This window comes from Oreochromis aureus, linkage group 3, assembly GCF_013358895.1.
Source record: "Oreochromis aureus strain Israel breed Guangdong linkage group 3, ZZ_aureus, whole genome shotgun sequence".
NCBI classification, from domain to species: domain Eukaryota; kingdom Metazoa; phylum Chordata; class Actinopteri; order Cichliformes; family Cichlidae; genus Oreochromis; species Oreochromis aureus.
Genome location: NC_052944.1, coordinates 129,062,626 through 129,081,316, shown reverse-complemented (window position 1 = coordinate 129,081,316; position 18,691 = coordinate 129,062,626). Strand labels below are relative to the sequence as shown.

The window sequence follows — 18,691 nt, the reverse complement described above, 5'->3', positions numbered from 1 at the left end:
ATGGAAAAAATGTGTCACTCATTGCTGCTGCCCTCGATCCACGTTTTCGTAAACTGAAATTCCTTTCTCCAGAAGATGCTCTGAAACTGCAAGTAACAGTACAGAGGAGACACTTGATCTCAAAGGGCAGAGACCACAGTTACAGCAGGAACATGTGGGACAGGAAGCCTCAGCGAGTCCCCCGACGAAGAAGAGGTCTGTGTTGGACACTTTGTTGGGTACAGATTCTGAGAAGGAAGATTGTAATGAAAACACTGACCAGGGTGGGGATGGAGAAAATGAGGCAGTGAGGAAAGAAGCACTGTTGTATTTTGGGAAGCCCTATTCAAGGGATAATGACCCCCTTAAAAACAGAAGATTGTAGTACAATGTTATTGTGGATTTTGTTTTGTGAATGAAGAGCACTTTTGGCAGAAAGCAAAGTGAATGTTACATTTTGTTTGTTTAAAGACACCATTGTTGCTATTTATTTGAAATGTTTTGTTAACTTTTCCTTAATTTTATATATGTTTGCACATTTAATTTCTTGTTAAATGCTATCTCTATTGTATTGATTGTACGACCTCTACAACTTTATTTTGCAAATTTTTTTTTTTTTATTAAAGGTCTTCAAATGAAGAAATTTGTGTTTTTCATTGATATACATAAATTAGTAAATGTGAAATTGCTATACAAGTCAAATAATGGGGAAAAAATCGTTAGTCGAATCGAATCGAAATTGAATCGGATTGAAAAATTAATCATTAGATTAATCGATGCATCGAAAAATTAATCGCTAGATTCATCGATTAGGAAAATAATCGTTTTGCCCAGCCTACTACTCAACCTTGACTCATCACCATGAATTCCCGTCCCTCAGCCCATCGGACCACGACCTCACTCCTTCTCCGCCTGATTTTCCCCTAGCAGCTCAGGATCCACGATCTGATCTTCCTAGTGGAGCCGCCCGTGAGTGCCCTACTACAACCCGGCCCGTCCGGCGCGCCTTCAACAACCCGTCCTCGCCCGGCGCGGCCGTCAGCTCTGCCATTCGCATTCCCCAACGACTCCAGCTGTTCCTTGTCTCAGCGCCGCTATCTTCACTGATGCTCCTCTTGTGGCGGCAGCCATTCCGCCCGCATGCCCCACATCCCCACCAAGCCACGGCTAGCTCCCTCAGCCTCTACACCCATCCACATTCCAGCACTAAAGTCACCTTACAAAATCACCCTAACCCAAACCGTCAACTTCTTAATAGAAGGTTTCTTGGAGGACTTCCACCCAGGGATCATCGCCCAGCCTTTGGTTACTTGCATTTGCAATAACCTGCAGTCAGCACTCAAAGACCCAGAAACCGTCGACAGCCTGCTCGCCAAGGAAGTCAGGGAGGGTTTCATGATCGGACCCTTCCCCGAACCTCCCTTCCCTCTCTTTCGCATCAACCCTCCGAGCATCGCCACCAGGAAATATTCAGGAAAAAAGCACATAATCATCTATCTTTCTGCTCCCCCGGCGGTCAGATTCCAAGCATAAATAGCCTCATTCCCAGCGACGACTACTCTCTCAAGTACTCAACAGTGAACCATGCCATCTCTCTCATTAAACTCACCAGCAGAGGCGCATGGCTCTCTAAAGCTGACATCACAAGTGCCTTCAAGGTCTTGCCGATTCACCCCGACTTCTGGCACCTGTTCGGAGTCAAGTGGAGGGACGCCTATTATTTCGCCGTCAGACTGACCCGGTTGCAAAAGCAGCCCCAAGCTCTTTGATTCACTCTCCGAAGCTCTATGTTGGATCCTCTCTAACAACCATAACCTGCCGTTTTCGGTTCACCTCCTCGACGACTTCCTAGTCATCTCCCCTCACACGCCACCACCAGCTCACGGATTATCCACTCTGAGGTTAGTCTTCTCCAAACTCGGCGTTCTTTGTCGGAAGAGAAAACAGAGGGACCTTCGACATCCCTGGAGTTCCTCGGGATAACTCTCGACACTGAACGTTTCCAGGCCTCCCTGCCCACCGAAAAGCTCGATCGCATCACCCTTCTCCTCCAAAACTTTCTTCTCGCTCCCACTTGCTCTAAACGACAGCTGCTCTCCCTGTTGGGACACTTAAACTTCGCTCTATGCATCATCCCTCAAGGGTGCTCCTTCATCTCTCACTTGCTTTCACTCGCTGCATCTAAACCGTCACTCCTCGACTCCATCACGCTGGACAGCTCTTCCAGGGCCGAACTGCGTCTCTGGCAACTTCTGCTCACCAACTGGAAGGACATCACCTTCTTCTACAACGATCGGCTTTCCCACCCCGATGGCGTTCAGCTCTTCACAGATGCCACCCCTTCTGTCGGCTTTGGGGGCTATTACGGCCGAAGGTGGTTCTCTTCAGCTTGGCCTCCCGAGTTCCGTAAATATATCCACGATCGGTTCCTGCCTTCATCAGCTGTTTACGAAATCTACCCGGTAGTCATCGCAGCCTTACTGTGGGGCCACGAATGGTCAAAAAAATCCATCCTCATTCGGTCCAACAACTTCGCCGTAGTCGACATTATCAACAAAGGCCGAAGCAACTCTCCTTCCATCATGCCCTTCATGGGGCGGCTCACGTTGCTATCAGTCACCCATCAGTTCCTATTTAGAGCAGAACACATTCCAGGCCACTTCAATTCCATTGCCGACTCTCTGTCTCGCATCTCCCCAGACATTCAGAGCCTTGGCGCCCCATGAAGGCAGCTGCGACCCCAGTTCCTCCATTTTCAGCCACGGCGTTCGAGATCTAAACCCCTCATCGCCAGAACTCATCAGCATCTCCCAAGCGATTTTAAATAGCTTAAGTAGCAAGCTTCCGTTCATTGCATCAAAACTCCAACCTGCCCTTCCCGTCATTCGACATTGCAACAGTTTCCAGCTTCATTTCCATGTCTTCCGGTCCCAGAGCATCAAAATTCCCTCCATAAAGCGGCATCAATTTCCTTGCCAAACTGCTCACAGGTTCACCATACCCAAACATTACGTCATTCCAGATATCACTACTCATCAAAAGTCTCCAACGTCAGTCACCTGCCATGACCCTACACCGCTTACCCCTAACTTCAGATCTTCTGCATCGCTGCATCTCTACCCTCCGGCTGAAGTATAGCGACTACTTCCTGGCACACACACTCGAAGCCATGTTCCTGCTCGCCTCTTCAGCCTTACGCTGTTCCGAATTCACCCCCTCATCCTCGAAGTTCCATCCGACTCTGAAGACTGCTTCATTTTCATCCTCAAACGAAGCAAACCAATCAATCGGGCAGCACCACGCCTACATACTACTTCAAAATAAACTCTCCTTTAAGACCCTTCAAACGACTAACCCTTTACCTCAACCTCAGGAAATCTCAGCACACCTTACCTTCAGATCCTCCGTTCATCACCAAATCTGGCCACGCCCCAATCAGGACATGGCCCCTCTCACACTTTCGCCAAGCGCCCTCGTCTTCCGGGATTCCTCCAAATCACTTCCCTGGCCATCCCTTCCTCACCGGTGTCGCGACTTCTGCCTCCCACAAAGGAATCCCTGACCACTCATTCAAGCTCCTGGGTCGATGGTCATCACAAGCCTACCTGGTATACATTCACAACATTCTCCAAAACCTCCGTTATGCCCAGTCTTTGCTCCTGCAGGGGATGCCATCTTTGGGGGTTCTGCCCGGCCCGAGAGCCGTCGCCAGTCCCCTTCAAGGCCTTCCCCAAACCGCAGCACTAATCACACTTCCTCATCCCTCATTGCTCATCGTTACCAAGGGAGTGGTCCCTGCCAGTGAAATGACCATAAACAGCTGCAAAATCCAATAAAAATACCAGCTGGAGTTCAGGTGCATTTGAAGAAGTCAAAGAAAAGTAATGATGGCAAAGGGCGATGTTTTCTTCCAAAGAACTGAAAACATGGTCGACGTCTCATTAGAAGAATAATTTGGACATTTGTGAGGAACTCTAACCAAGAAACCAAAACAAGAAAGCAACGTCACACAGATCCAACAGACAGTTTCCATGACTGGAAGTGTTCAGTGTAAAAATCCTACATTGCATTATTGCATCCTCTCACCACAGGAGGTGCTGTTGTTGCAACTGATTGCTGATCAGCTGTTCTCTGATGATCTGATTGATACTGTGAATAACGGGACTCACTGAACTCTGTGACACAGTGAAGATTACAGAGTTTAACTTCAACATCTGACTGACGTCACACAGACAGAAGGATGAACCAGTGAGGCACAGAACACAGTTACTGGAGATACTGGATCAGCTCCATGTGAACCTCTGATGGTGATGGAGAAGCTGCTGACCCAGAGAAACATCAGGACATGATAGATGGAGCATCAGGACACTGTTTCAGTCTGACTGACAGAGAAACCTGTAGCTGTATCTACATGTGAGGCAGAGGCCACACAAGCAGGTTTCTATGTTTCACAGTGACTGAGATCTTCAGTGGGGGTGGACATGCTCCTGTACAGACCTCTGAGGAGAACCAGGGTGCAGTCAAAGAGTCCAGTTTGTCCTCACAGATGTCAACATGTGGTTTCATCAGGTCTGCTGTCAGCTAGCAGGCTCACATCAGAATCACTGTTCCTGAAAAACACAGTCTGTGTGACATCATCGGTCAGCTCATCGTCCCAGATCTGAATGGTTTCTGTCTCTACTGAGGAAGTCAGAGAATCTCACTGAGGTGTGGTTCAGGTCTGAGTGACCTGTGGAGGGACAGGTTTAAACAGTCCACAGGTCTCACGTCCTGCTCAGTCTGGTAGCAGATACCTCGTATTGTTCCAGATGTGCTGACATCACCACCAGCAGCAGCAGCAGCACAGCTGTGTGATCGATGAATCTCAGTTATTGATCCAACACACAGTAAATACAAAGATCAGGATTTATGAGAGTAATCATTATGAGTCTGAACACATGATCGCTGAATGTTAGTCTCCACAATAATAAGCTAACACAAGCAAACACAGCTTTCAGCTCTTATATTGAAACTTCTTTAGAGAGCTGTGATGTGGCGTGCCTGGCTCTGAGGCACTTGGGTCAGCCTCTGTTGTTTAGAAGTGTTACAGACTGTGAATGACACAGACCTGTCAGTTTCATGTTTGTCTGTAACACAGCTCAGGGCTCCATGCTGAGCGCATCCATCCAGTGTTATTGATCCAGGACTAATACCAGCATTGGGATCAATACTACAATACACAATCACATGTGTCCACGTGATGGATTTGACCAGCTTTATTCATTAATGATCAATCAACTTATTTACTGCATCTGAGTCCAGCTTCATTTAAATGATCCAACCCATGAAAATGACATCAGTCCTACAGAAGCACTTAATGCTGACAGGAAGTCATTTATTAAGGTGGAATAACACAGAGAGACACAACCACTCACAGTTAACCTGACCCCACTAACTGCATGTGTTTGGACTGTGGGAGGAAGCGGAGTACCGGAGGGGCCACACAAACACGGGAGAACATGAAGCTCAGCACTGAAACAAAGATGGTGGATTTGACCTCAGGACCATGTGCGTAATTTCCAGGGGGGTTACGGGGGTCATGACCCCCCAATAATCAGATCCAGCCAATATAATTTCATCATTCCAGTTTATAAAATTATGAATTATCTTGCATAAAAAGCTTGTTGATTTTTTTTAATCATTTAATAGATTTTCTTTCTTTGCCAGCAAAATAGTTTCATGTTTAATCATCTAGTAATGTAACCCCCCGCCCCCTTCACTGCATACTTGGTATTACCCAACTGGCTTTCTCTACCAAACCTTCACTATTTGCTGTATGTTTGTTAGCCCAGTCACTGGTGCTAACTAAATGCTTGCTAACTGAACTGTGGAGACATCAGACATGAAAAGAGGCGGACAGGCAACACTATTTAATTGTTGGTCGAGACCAGCCGCTTGTACAAAGAAAAAAAGTCCGACCCAAAGGAGGTAAATACCTGTGTTGTTAAGTTAGCTGATGATTAGTTGACTGGAGTTGGTTAGTTAGTTGTTTGATTGCCAGCCGAGCCTCCTGTGAGGAAAATCCAGAGGCTGCCAGTGATGTAGCCGACTGTCTAGGATCACTGTCAGTTTCACTGAATTGTAACCAAGTCGCTGTTTGCTACAATACAGTCTGCGTGTTAGCATCTTTTAGCCATCTGCCATCCCTCCTGCTTAACTCTGTCATTGACAGCTAGCTGCTAATGGTTAGTTCAGAGCATAGACAGTAAGGTTCAGACTCCACTCATTTCCAGCACTCACACCTGCACACACAGACCTACGGTGAATGACGCTGCATGTTTGTAGGCTTGTTAGTTACAAAAGATGGAGTCTATGACTGAAACGCTGAGTTTAACAGAAACATCTGGTTAGCTGTTCTTTAGCTTATCTGCAAAAAAATCTGAAATACTGAATGTAAAATAATTGCAATGTAAGAAAAAGGAAATATTTGCTCTGTTTGTTGGCGTCTGCCACCATAAATCACTGCAAACTTTGATGTTAACAAGGATGTCCTACATTTAGCTTGTTGATTAGCTACAATCACAGCATTATAGTGGCCACTGAAAACTCCTTTCTTGACACAATCAAATGATGAAATAATAAAAGTTTTCCTCAGAAACATTTCAAGGTGTTATAACAAGGAAATTGGTGATTATACCCAGGAAAGGCAAAAGGTGTTTCAAATGCTTTCCAGCTTCTTGGTAAGGAACATGCATTCTCCAAAACCATGTGAATATCCACCTCTGTCAAACCATTTAAACATTAACTGAGCTTTTTATATCAGGTACAAGAGGTTTGCAGAGCAGGTGATCGAAGAGGGACACAAGGAAGCAGAGATGAGGAGAGAGGAGGCAAAGAGGAGGTGCAGAGGAGAGTGAAGGAGGTGACAGAGGAGGTGCAGAGGAGAGTGAAGGTGGTGACAGAGGAGGTGCAGAGCTTGGGCAGGAGAAAGGAGGAGGTGACAGTGGGTCAGATGAGCAAGAGAGAAAGGCTGCACATGGATGAGCAGGTAACATAAAAACAACACTAATAATTGTGCGTGCAAACACACACTGTCAGAACACTGAACTGATCTGTGTTTGGTTCACAACAGTCACACTAATGAGCAGGTGAGAATGCAACGATATATTCAGCCACTTTTTATTTAACAATGTCAATAATGTTGTTAATATGTGCAACACAATCATGTAATATATTGTTCCTGGTGTGAGTGCAGTGATGTAAATGATTGAATATATCCATAAATCAGCAGAGTCAGCATGTGCACTGCAAAAACCCACCTCCTTAATACTAGAAAAATACACTTATTTTTAGTGAAGATTTGCTTAAAACAAGTGAAATTATCTGCCAGTGGGATAAGTGTTTTTTTCTTATTAAGATTTCTTGAAATAAGAACAATATCTAGATTTAAATAAAGCTAAAAATAAGTCTTTTACACTCATTCCAGGCAACAAATCAGAACATTGAAACTTAAAATAAGCTTTAACCACTTATTGTAAGCCACAAATAAGATAATAAAGCTAAAAATAAGTCTTTTACACTTATTCCAGGCAACAAATCAGAACAATTGAAACTTAAAATAAGCTTTAACCACTTATTGTAGGCCACAAATAAAGATAATAAAGCTAAAAATAAGTCTTTTACACTTATTCCAGGCAACAAATCAGAACATTGAAACTTAAAATAAGCTTTAACCACTTATTGTAGCCCACAAATAAAGATAATAAAGCTAAAAATAAGTCTTTTACACTTATTCCAGGCAACCAATCATGGCTTGAAACCTAAACATAAGCTTTAACCACTTGTTCTAAGTAAAATGTTGAAGAAATTAAATCTGAAAATAGGTATAAAACACTTATTCTAACGAACAAATCAAGGCAAATAATCTAAAAACTAGTACATTAAATCAATTTAAAGATATTTCTTCTTTTTAAATTTAGGTAAACACTACTTTAAGATTATATTGCTGATTAAGGACAAAACAAAATTGAAACAGAGCATAAGTGTCCATCTTTATTTGTCCACTTTAACAATAACCTGTAGATAATAAAGATACAATTGAACAGTACAGGTCCGACATTATGAGTTTGTTTAAGTGGTTTCAACATTTCAACAGTCTTAGAGGTTTCGCCATTGCCCCATTAAAATTGACGAGTGACATAGGAAGACCACAAAGATTCAAATTTCTTCCGAATGACACCAAATACCACAAAACTTGTCTGGGTGAGTAAATGAACATTTTCCATTTTAGAAATAAGACCCAGATTGAAAAAACAAAAACAAAACAAGTGCCCTCTCATAATCTTATCTGAAATTTACACACTACTTTCCAATAAATGCATGCCATTCTGCCAGGGCTTTTCTGTAAGATGATGTAGTGTCATGCTCATGAATGGCATCCTGGAGAACTTCTGTCTGAATGACAGACAGCAGGGTTGCCACGCATTTGGGGTAAGTCAGATGGAGTGCATAAAAGTATGCCATCACATATATCATAGCCTCACCAAGTTTTTCTTTGTCAAATGTTGTAACTGGTAAATTACCAACAGCAATGACACACTTGCATCCATCGAACATCACTACTGGACATGACAAGCCTCGTTTCTGGAGGACAGCATCTGGATCTTCTGTAGGCTGCAAGACATGACAGAAAAGACACACAAAAGACATGACAGTTAACATCTTATGTTAATTGTATGTTTTTTTTGCTGGGATTTGGTCATAACGTCGGAGACGTCATTATCTTGTTCTTTGTTGGTTACACACATTTTATAGTAGTTTTGACCTATGGTTTATCAGTGTCAAGCGACTCCTTATGTGACCACACTCGTGTACACTAAATACGTTAGAAATTAATGAAAACAATAAATTATAGATTTAAGTCTTTCGGCTGAAACCGAAAAAGCATTTTTGAGTCATGTTTGACCGAAAAATTTCGTTTGCCAAATTTTCTGTAGATCTTTATAAGCAAATTTTACAAAACTTACCTTCAGGACATGTAGAAATGCATCAGAAGCATTCCCCATCTTTTTTGGTGGATGGGCAGGTGTGGGAAAGAGCGTTGGAAGAGCCTTCATCAGTGCAAGGTGGGCTTCAGCTGGACAAAGCAGAAACAAACCTTCATAAACATAAATTTTAAAGGATGAGAACTTTGTATTCAAATGGTAAAACTTACTTTTGTCCATGGTCATTGGTGGATTCATTGCCTTCTTTGACACACAGTAGAACTCTACCCTGGAGCAGAATTCTTCCCATCTCAGTTTTATTTGACTGATGAACTTGTTGTTGTGGGGATCCAAAATTCTGCGAAGCTCACCCAATGCCTACAATAGGTTTAAAAAAATAAGTAAACAAATAAAATCAAAATAACTTTACTACCACACCAAATATATTTGAAATTAAAGTGATTATTGATTAACTCTTCCAAAAACTTACATGATGCAATTCTTTAAAGCATGGATATGCATCCAAGATGAGGCGAGCTCTGTTCTCCTCTTTCATGGTGTCTGAGTCAATGAAGGATCTTCTGGCTTCAAACTCGAGGTCTAATAGCTGGGACACATCTTCTTGGTTTGGTTTTGCCTTCTTGCACATTTCTTGTAATGTTTTGTAATGTCTTGCTTGTATTTGTCGACTATCCTTGTCAGCTAAGATAGAGAGAAGTACAAGAGCATTTTGGTTTTCATTGTTACTGAAGTAGACTTCCACAAAACATTAGCTACTACTGGCTGTGTGTTGATAACCATTTTACAAAATTACATGTATGTACTCACATGAAGTGGAGGCATCGTCAGAATTTCTGACAGGTGATAACAGAGTAGATGCACCACTGGAAGAACTGCGATCAGCATCTTCATCATCAGCTTCTTCATCCCTTGGGGAGAGGTCAGTGAGCCTTCTCTTGGGCCATCCCCTCTCCGGTGTTGGTCCTTGCCTTTTTACTGGGGTTTTCATATTTTGCAGCCTTTTTTGTAACTTGGCATTAATGCTCTCCTGGTGAAAAATACATATATATCATGCCCCCTGAACAAAACAAAATGATTTATATATGACACACAAATACAAAAATTTACGTGTTTTACGCTTGCATCATTATCCTGCAGCATAGGATAATATTCCACAACTTTTTTAGCCATTGCAGTGATTTCAGACTTAGAGGGGTATCGCTCCATTTGGCCTTGGCTTGCTCTCAAAAGGGACACCATACTTGTGATTGTATTTCTCACCAATCTGCATCTCAGTTCTTTTGACATAGCGCATGCCTGTTCCCTGCGAACAGGCCAACTCCAGGTAACTCTTCGGCATTGCTCCAACTCACTGTCGGTGTACACAACATATTCCGGAGGACTGGGGAGCTGCAAGATTTTCAGCTGGCCTACATTAGCATCAGCGGTTGGAGGGCCTGTTGCAACTACCCTGGGTGAAGAAGTTGTTTCAGGTTTCTGTGGTAGCGGATGGTCTTCCTGGTTTAGGGTGAGAAAATAAAAATGTCAAGTACTGCTAAAATAAAAGCATACTTTCTGGAGATTAGTTGAACTAAATATGTTTTACAAAATACCTCAGGATGAATTATTGACCACACATGTTTTCTTCTGAGAAAGTGCTCAGGCCCAGAAAAAAGGTCCCTCAGATCATCACGGGTCAATGTTAAAAGCATGCGCTCGTCAATGCTTGCAGCTAACAAAAAGACAAACACCAGTTAAACTGTGCAAGCACATAACTGCACAAACAAAACTGTTATATATACACATATACATACACACACAGATACACACAAATGTATTATCAAATATAACCTTTAAGGACAGATACTGTTACATTATCCAGCTTCTCCATTGCTCAGTCACCTGCAAGACAAATGTTTACAATTAGTGTTATGTTAAAAACATTTGAAAAGTTGAATCTTAATTGAGTCCCATGAGAATCAAATTGATTCACGTCAAAAAATCGTTTTGATTGTTCAACATTTTTACCCTTTTTAAAGCTATAATAGAAAAGAAATGTCCAGACAGCCAGGCTGAGGTCTGAAAGGGTTATACAATATTGCCCGGTGAACTTTTACTCACCCAGATTTGTGTCATTGAATTTCATCAATAAGATTATGCTGACTAGGGCTGCCACAAACGATTATTTTGATAGTCGACTAGTCACCGATTATTTTTGCGATTAGTCGACTAATCAGATCATGCATCCATTGGACGTAAAATGTACAGCTTATTGCACCAGCATCTGCTCTTATATAACTATCATTAGCTTACAGCTTTAAGTGTTTAAGGTATGTGCTAACTAAAAATAAAGACAAGATGATAGTTTATTACATTTTAAAGAAATTTGCAGATTGCTCCTTGCTATCTAAAATATAACAGGACACCGGAGTATATTCTCGAGCATCTCACACTTCTAATAATCAGTTGTCTGCTTGACGTTTATTCAGCTGTGTAAAAACTATAACTTTAATCTCAGCCAAACAGATTTACTCAGGAACAAATAAAATACTGAAAAAAGCCAAACAATAACATTTTTAAGTTATTTAAGTGACTTATATATCATGTTTCACCTGAGTAGTGAAAGACGGCGGTGGTTTTGAAAATGGTTTGCCCGGAGTCCGGTGTTCTCACAGGCTCTAGTGAGCATTAAACCCCGGCTAGCTATCGAGCTAGTGGGTAACAGACGTCTCCGAAAATGTCGGAGCGCTTTTGAAAATATGTGGTGTCTTGATAAATTGTCCAGATATTTGAAGTTTACACGGCTACATTCTCGCCTGAAAATATGTTAAACGTTTATTTTGTGACCTAGAAAGAGTAATAAGAGAAATTTTAAAACTAACTAGCTGCCGCCATTTTTGGAAACTGAGCTAGGCCGCGCTATGAATTCTGGGATACAGCTTTTTCTTCTTCGGGGTTTAATGGCAGCTGGCATCCTTGTACATGCAGTGCTGCCATCTTCTGTTTCAATTTTGAATCGATACACAGCGCTACTTGTTTTACCAACCAGCCTGATTCCTGAATAACACTGTTTTGAGCCCACTTTAATAAATCCAATTAATATCAAAATATTAATTTAAACCCACACCTTGTGAGGGAATTCAAGCAGCTAGTAAATCAGTCAAAGACAATTGGAAAACCCTGAATGTGGTTAATTAGCTCTCTTGCTAATTGAAAGAAATTCTCAGTGTGCCTATTAACTTAAGTTAATACAAATGGCTAACATTGCCCCTTATAAATAGAATAGCTAGGAATTCTCACAACATTACAGTAGATACTTCACTAAATGTTCTCTGAACCACATGCGTGGGCTGCTAAGCTAACGCTAGCATCCGTTAGCATGCTACATTACTCCTTCCCGCGCTCAAATTAAATTTATTATTCTGTCCGCTTGACTTTAAAACAGTGATTAGACTACACACTACTTACATTCGAAAAATTAAAATTGCTTACCTCTCTTTCTTGAAGAAGTTTTCTCTTACAGTTTTTCTTTCAACGCTCAGGTGCAGAAGATTCCTGTGACTCCAAATTCAAACGGAGTTAGGTAACAACTAACATGGGACATGAAGGGGGTGGACATCTCAATTTTTGCTTCTATATACAATTTAGTGGTTTGTACGTTCATAAAACACAGTCAGTATGATAGGTAAATTTCTTCTTCATTGATTTAAAATACACTCTTATAGGTGTTATTTCATTTTACCTTATTTGTGACCATTTTTGTTTTACAGCTACAGTTTGTAATACCCCCTCCCCATGAACTTGGTATTTCCCAAACTAGCGACAACAGCTCCACTCTGCAACATATTTTCTGCTTGACTTTAGTCTACTACAATGGCCTGTTGGAGGTGTGTGATTTGCTTTGTCTTTGTGGCGTTAACATTGAAGTCTCTCTTAAGTCACATTAATACTGCACACAGTCGCAGTCCAGATTTCTGTGTCATTTGTGGAGTCGATGGATGTGCCGAGGATTACCGTGTTTTCAACTCGTTTTACCACCATCTCAGACGCACACATCCACAATACTTAGCCACTGGGAACCCGCCTACAGGATGGCTGAGAGCTTCATCCGATGCAAATGTATTAGGAGGCGAAAATTTTGGTACAGCCATTTTGGTGACTATACTGCGAACAGACAAACTGTTAGCAATGCCAATGGCACTGAAGTAGAGCCACCACCACTAGACCCTCGAGTCACATCGGAGGTGTTGGAGGAGGAGCGACAGGAAAGTCAGAGCGTGATGGAGCAAGGCGCAGCTGAGCTTCAAACACCTCATCAGAATCGGGTAATGTACTTTATGTGTTTCTGTGTGTGCTGCGAATTTTAAATGTATGTGTGTTGTTTAACCTTAACCAAGCACAGTTACCCCAATTCAGCTTCAGTAAAACCGTAGTAAAGCCTAACTAGAAAATGTACTCAGTTCAAGTGAAGGTTATAGTTTTAAAGTTGTGTTTTCTAAGATAAACTACTTGATTAGAATATTTTAATAGGTATGAAGGCCAGTGCCTAATTTAGAATGCATGAATCCGTTGAAATTCAGGCTTGCACAACAATGTGAAGCTTAGTTACCATACTTAAACATAATAAATAAACTCATTATTTACCAGTGTTGTGTACCTGCCTTGGTTGTTGTTAGATGCTCCATGAACCAAGCAGTTTTCAAATTTTTCTTTCAGTTAACTTCAGAGTAGATTCCATAAAGACTGGTTAAGTTTCATTAAAGGCCCTGGGACCTTTTTGTGGCCTTAGGGCCTTTAAAGGGTGCATTTTTAAGGGCCTAACAGGGGTTAAATAACTCTTAAATTGTTCATAACATTTGCAGCTTCATTAGCTATCCATTGTAGTAGGAATCTTTTAATAGCAAAAATGTACAACAGTTTGGAATATTTCTTTGTTTTGCTTTGCATCTGGTGGAATTTGAAACACATTCTGAGTGAGTCATTTTCTTACACAATTGTTTTCTTTTTGTCCTGTAGGGTAAAGAGAAACTGTTGATCTTGCCAGATGTGCAGCTGCATTTGCTTTTGGTGTCTTGGGAGCAATGCCACCTATCACAGGTAGTGCTTCATCTGATATTATGGGGTGTCATTGTTAACTTGTTAATAAGTCTGGTTCAATGTAAGGCTGCAACTAATGATTTTTTTTCATAATCTGTCCACTATCTTTGCAATTAATTGATTGTTTTTTTTTCACTGGTTTTATTCAGCTATTACTTTCACCTATATAAGTTATTAAGAACAAATGTACATTACGAAGAAGTTAAGCACAAGAGTTGTGCAGTTCATTGCAATGTATGTAACTCTGGGCACATTCAACAGTTTAAAATAGGCTTAACAGTGTAAAATATGTTCACTTTTAGACATAAAAGACAAATGAAGTAGAATTACATAAAAAAAATAAATGAGGTAATCATTTGTTCCCTTTTTCTGTTGTAACCTTTCATGCTCCTCCATCTTGCTCGGTGCAATGTGTTTGTGCCACGTGAGTCATGCATGTGGCATGTCATGCAAAACAATGCCAATTATTGGCTGATTTCTTCTTCTACTGCTCCACTGGTAAATTACAACATTCAGTGGCTCATTAATTTGAGCTAAAGAAATAGAGTTGCATTTTGCTTCTGTTATATTTTCTGTTTACGTTTTCATGTCTCTGGTGTGTTTTTTTTTTTCCCCCATCAGAGGAGTGTCAACAACATTGTCCTTGGTGTCCAACAGTATCAAACAGCTCTTCACAGGTACAGGGCATTTCGTTGCCCTGTACCTGTGTTTATCTCTAATGACAATAAAGTTGAATTCTATTCTATTCTATTCTATTCTATTCTGACGTCCTTGAGGGGAAAAATAAAGACCATCCTGGAAAGGCAACCTGAGAGCAATGGACCTTTACAACAAGAAGTTCTTTCAATACTGGACAACTTTCAGGATCCCTTTCCCATATGTGCAGCTTCAAACCTACAGGACCGTGTAACACAGATGTATTTCAACCCTGTCACACCTGAGGAGATCATCATTTCCAAGTATGCCTGTAGAGTTAAAAAGGGAGAATCGAGAGTTCTTGCAATCAAAAACAAGTCTTTCTACTACATTCCTTTGATTGAAAGTTTGAAACAGCTATTATCCAATTCAAGACTATTTGACATGCTCAGTGCTGGACCTCAGAGTTGCCCCAATGCCAGTTTTTTGTATGACATTAATGATGGAATTATTTTCAAAACCCACCCACTGTTTTCAAAGAAGAACTCTGCTTTACAACTGATACTCTATTCTGATGAGATAGAAATGTGTAACCCCCTAGGGTCACGTGCGAGTGTAAATAAACTACTAATGTTTTATTACACCTTAGGCAACATAGACCCTAAGTTTAGATCAAAGTTGGCTTCCATCAGACTTCTCATAATCGCAAAGTCTAGGGACATAGATGAGTGTGGGGTAGATATAATACTACGGAGAATCAATGAGGACTTGAAGTTACTGTATGCGATGGTGTTATGATTAACACTGTCAATGGGAATTTTATTTAAATGGAGCAGTTGATGCTGTGTGTGGAGACACTCTTGCCCAGCATGAGCTTGCAGGATTTAAGGAAGGAGTTGGTTTTGCGTATAGCAAATGTCGTCATTGTGAGTGTACTTTTGATGAAATGCAAGAAAATTTCAATGAACATAGTTTCACCAGACGGACATTGGACGGACACATTAGGCAGTGCATTGAAATAGAAAGGGCAACTACTGAATTTTTGAAATCCTCGCTCAAAACGACTTTTGGCATAAATAGACAAAGCAAATTAGTTGATTTCCCAGGTTTTAATCTCATAGAGCAGATGCCACAGGATATTATGCATGTAATTCTTGAAGGAGTGGCACCAATGGAAATTAAGTGTGTGTTGAAATACCTTGTTTTATCTGGAAATTTGGAATTGGACTTGTTTAATTCTGCCATGCAGAACTTTCCTTTTTCATCAGTGGACATACGTGACAAGCCTTCACCAATTAGTATTGCTACTTTAGCTTCAAGTGACAACAGACTCAAACAATCCTCTGGACAAATGCTTATATTGATCAAGATTTTGCCATTCTTATTGTACAGTGTTGTAGAGAAAAATCCCTTTATCCAGTTTATTTTGGATTTAATTGAAATTGTTAAAATACTTTTTGCCCCAGTTGTGTCTTTACAAACTGTGTCCAAACTAAAAAAAATGATGAAGATCATCTTAAACAATTCAGGCAACTGTTCCCAGAAAAAAATGTAATCCCAAAGCAACATTACATGCTGCACCTTCCCTCTCAAATTATTGCCCTGGGACCTGTAATACGTCATATGTGCATGAGATTCGAGTCTAAACACAGTTTTTTTAAACAATGGTCATCAAATTAAACTTTAAGAATGTGTGCAAGTCTCTTGTAAACCACAATCAGCTGCTGGAGTGTTGCCAAAGTGAAGCAGGAACTGAGCATCCGATATTTGTAAATGAGAAAGAACTAGGTCCTATATCAGAGGTTGCTAATATGGACCATTTACAATCAAAGGTTGTAGATTTTTGGGGGATTGAAGATGCTATACATCATGCCGTTAGAGTAAAGTGGCTTATTTTACATGGAAACAAATACATCTGTGACAGGTCTCTTATACTCATTTCAGCAAATGGTTTAAACCCTATCTTTGGACTTGTAAAAACATTTTATTGTTAATAGTGTACTTTATTGTTTTGAATACCAGGTGTATGAAACCTTGGGTTTCAACAAAGACTTTCTTGCCTATGAAGTGGCAATTCCCAACCTTGCCCAAGCAACTGAACTGACTGATGTTGAAAACCTACTTGATTTTACGTCATATTACCCAGTCCATTTCAGAAACAGTGTCTATGTTATGACAAAATATAACCTTGAAGATGTCCTTTCTTTAAAAACCTGAAATAAATACCTTCCAATGAGTGACTTTCTTAGTTAAAGGAAAAAGGTGAATGTTTCTCAAATAGTTTTTGCGTGAGACTCCATCAGCAATATCTGGTATGAATGTGTGCGAATGAATGCATGTGACTGGACTGTGCACTGCAAATTCCTTGTAGCTTGACAAGATTTATTGTCTTAAATTTAGCCAGATTATCTTGTCCATCTTGTTATGAACATTACAAGCTAGTTTCCAGTCTCATGTGTTAGATGATTAAACTTGTTTCAAGTATATATGACTTTTTTTTCTTATTTAGTCTGTATATCTAAAATGAACCATTTTACATTTATTTCAAGCAAAAATAGCTTTTAGATAGAGTGTAAAAACAAAATTATCTCAAAATAAGTATCCATCACCAGCAAGATAGCGTCATCATTTTAAATGAAAACAGTTCCTTGTTTTTTGACTGGATTGACTCGCTGCAATCCTTTTAGACTCAGGACTTCTCATGTGATCAATGTCCCATATAAGTGAATTTCTCCAAAGCCCATTATAATCATGGAGAAGCACACTTTGCAACTGTTTTCAGTAAAAATATTTCATAGCGCTTTAAATTTCAATCTCTCAGGCCTGGTTTAAAGAGCTGATTTGTTAAATCAGGAACTCACAAAATACCAAAATATCACCACCAGTGGATCACACCGCTCAGATTTCCTTATCTCAGTGCACTGTAACAAAAACAAAAACAAACGTAACCAACAAAATACTAATAAAATACCAAATACTGGGGCCCGTTGGACACATGTCCAAGCATAAACCCATCTCTCTCTCTCTCCTAGAGAAAGAAAACAACCCAAACCTTACTAATAAAATCAACCTAACACTAAGCAAAACCCAAAAATCAACCAAAACTTCACCAGAAAGTTTTTCTCCCTCCCGGGACAGTATTGTGTAGGAATACAGGTACTGTAACTCCTTTTTGCACTGAAAAACAAAAAACATGTTGGATTTACTTGATTCAATAGTGGACATTGGTTGCACACAAATGTTTTGCTCTGGCAGAAACTTAAACAACTGATTTAAATCAACACAACTTATTCATATTCAGTAAACCTGTGCATTTTGTGTTCATAAACCACGATTGAAACATGTTCAGATGAACAGTATGCTCAACAGTAAGTTGAGCTCTTGGAATATTTTAATCCTTCACAATTCTGTCATTTTATTTCAACACTATTCAATAACTTTTATCCAAATACTACTTGGTCACTTAAATACTACATGTTGTCTTCATATTACATACTGTTTAACAAAGTCTAGATCCTAGTTACCATAAAAATTAAATGGGTCTACAACAACTACCATCCTCCTATCTTTATCCTGGTTGCAGGAGGGCTGGGAAATAACCCTGAAGTGATAGGTTACTAGGCGGGGACAGCTTGCCAGTTTATCACATAGAAACAAACAACCATTTAAACTTACATTCACTGGTAATTTAGAATCATTAATTAACCTAGCTCTAATAACTGCATGACTTTTAACTGTGACAGGAAACCAGAATACCCAGAGAGAAACCACTGCAAACTAGCCAGACTGTGGATTTGAACCCAGGATCTTCTTACTGTGAAGCAACAACACTAACCAGCATGCCAACAATCTAGGAAATACAGGAAAGCTATGATTTCCTGCATTTGATGCAGAATTCTTTTGTTCTTGCTCTTGACAGTTTAATCCACAATACATAACAATAGCATGCATGTGGTGTGTGTGTCGTTGTCTGCCTCTTATAACTCCAGTGATTTTCCTGCAGTTTGAAATCTTAT

The 18,691-nt window shown here is 40.4% G+C and overlaps 1 protein-coding gene and 1 pseudogene across 1 annotated transcript; one reads left to right on the top strand and one right to left on the bottom strand.

The window, feature by feature from the left end:
• The first annotated feature begins 1,119 nt into the window (after positions 1-1,119).
• LOC116318192 lies at positions 1,120-3,784 on the top strand (annotated as a pseudogene).
• A 4,508-nt stretch (positions 3,785-8,292) lies between these two features.
• Positions 8,293-10,238, bottom strand: LOC120438078. Its single transcript, XM_039608529.1, has 6 exons — positions 10,071-10,238; positions 9,771-9,990; positions 9,433-9,644; positions 9,173-9,320; positions 8,985-9,094; positions 8,293-8,631 (listed from the first exon to the last, which is right to left on the bottom strand). Exons 1-6 carry the CDS (start codon positions 10,200-10,202, stop codon positions 8,320-8,322), a joined length of 1,134 nt encoding a protein of 377 aa, XP_039464463.1. The 5' UTR covers positions 10,203-10,238; the 3' UTR covers positions 8,293-8,319.
• Between the last annotated feature and the right edge of the window lie 8,453 nt (positions 10,239-18,691).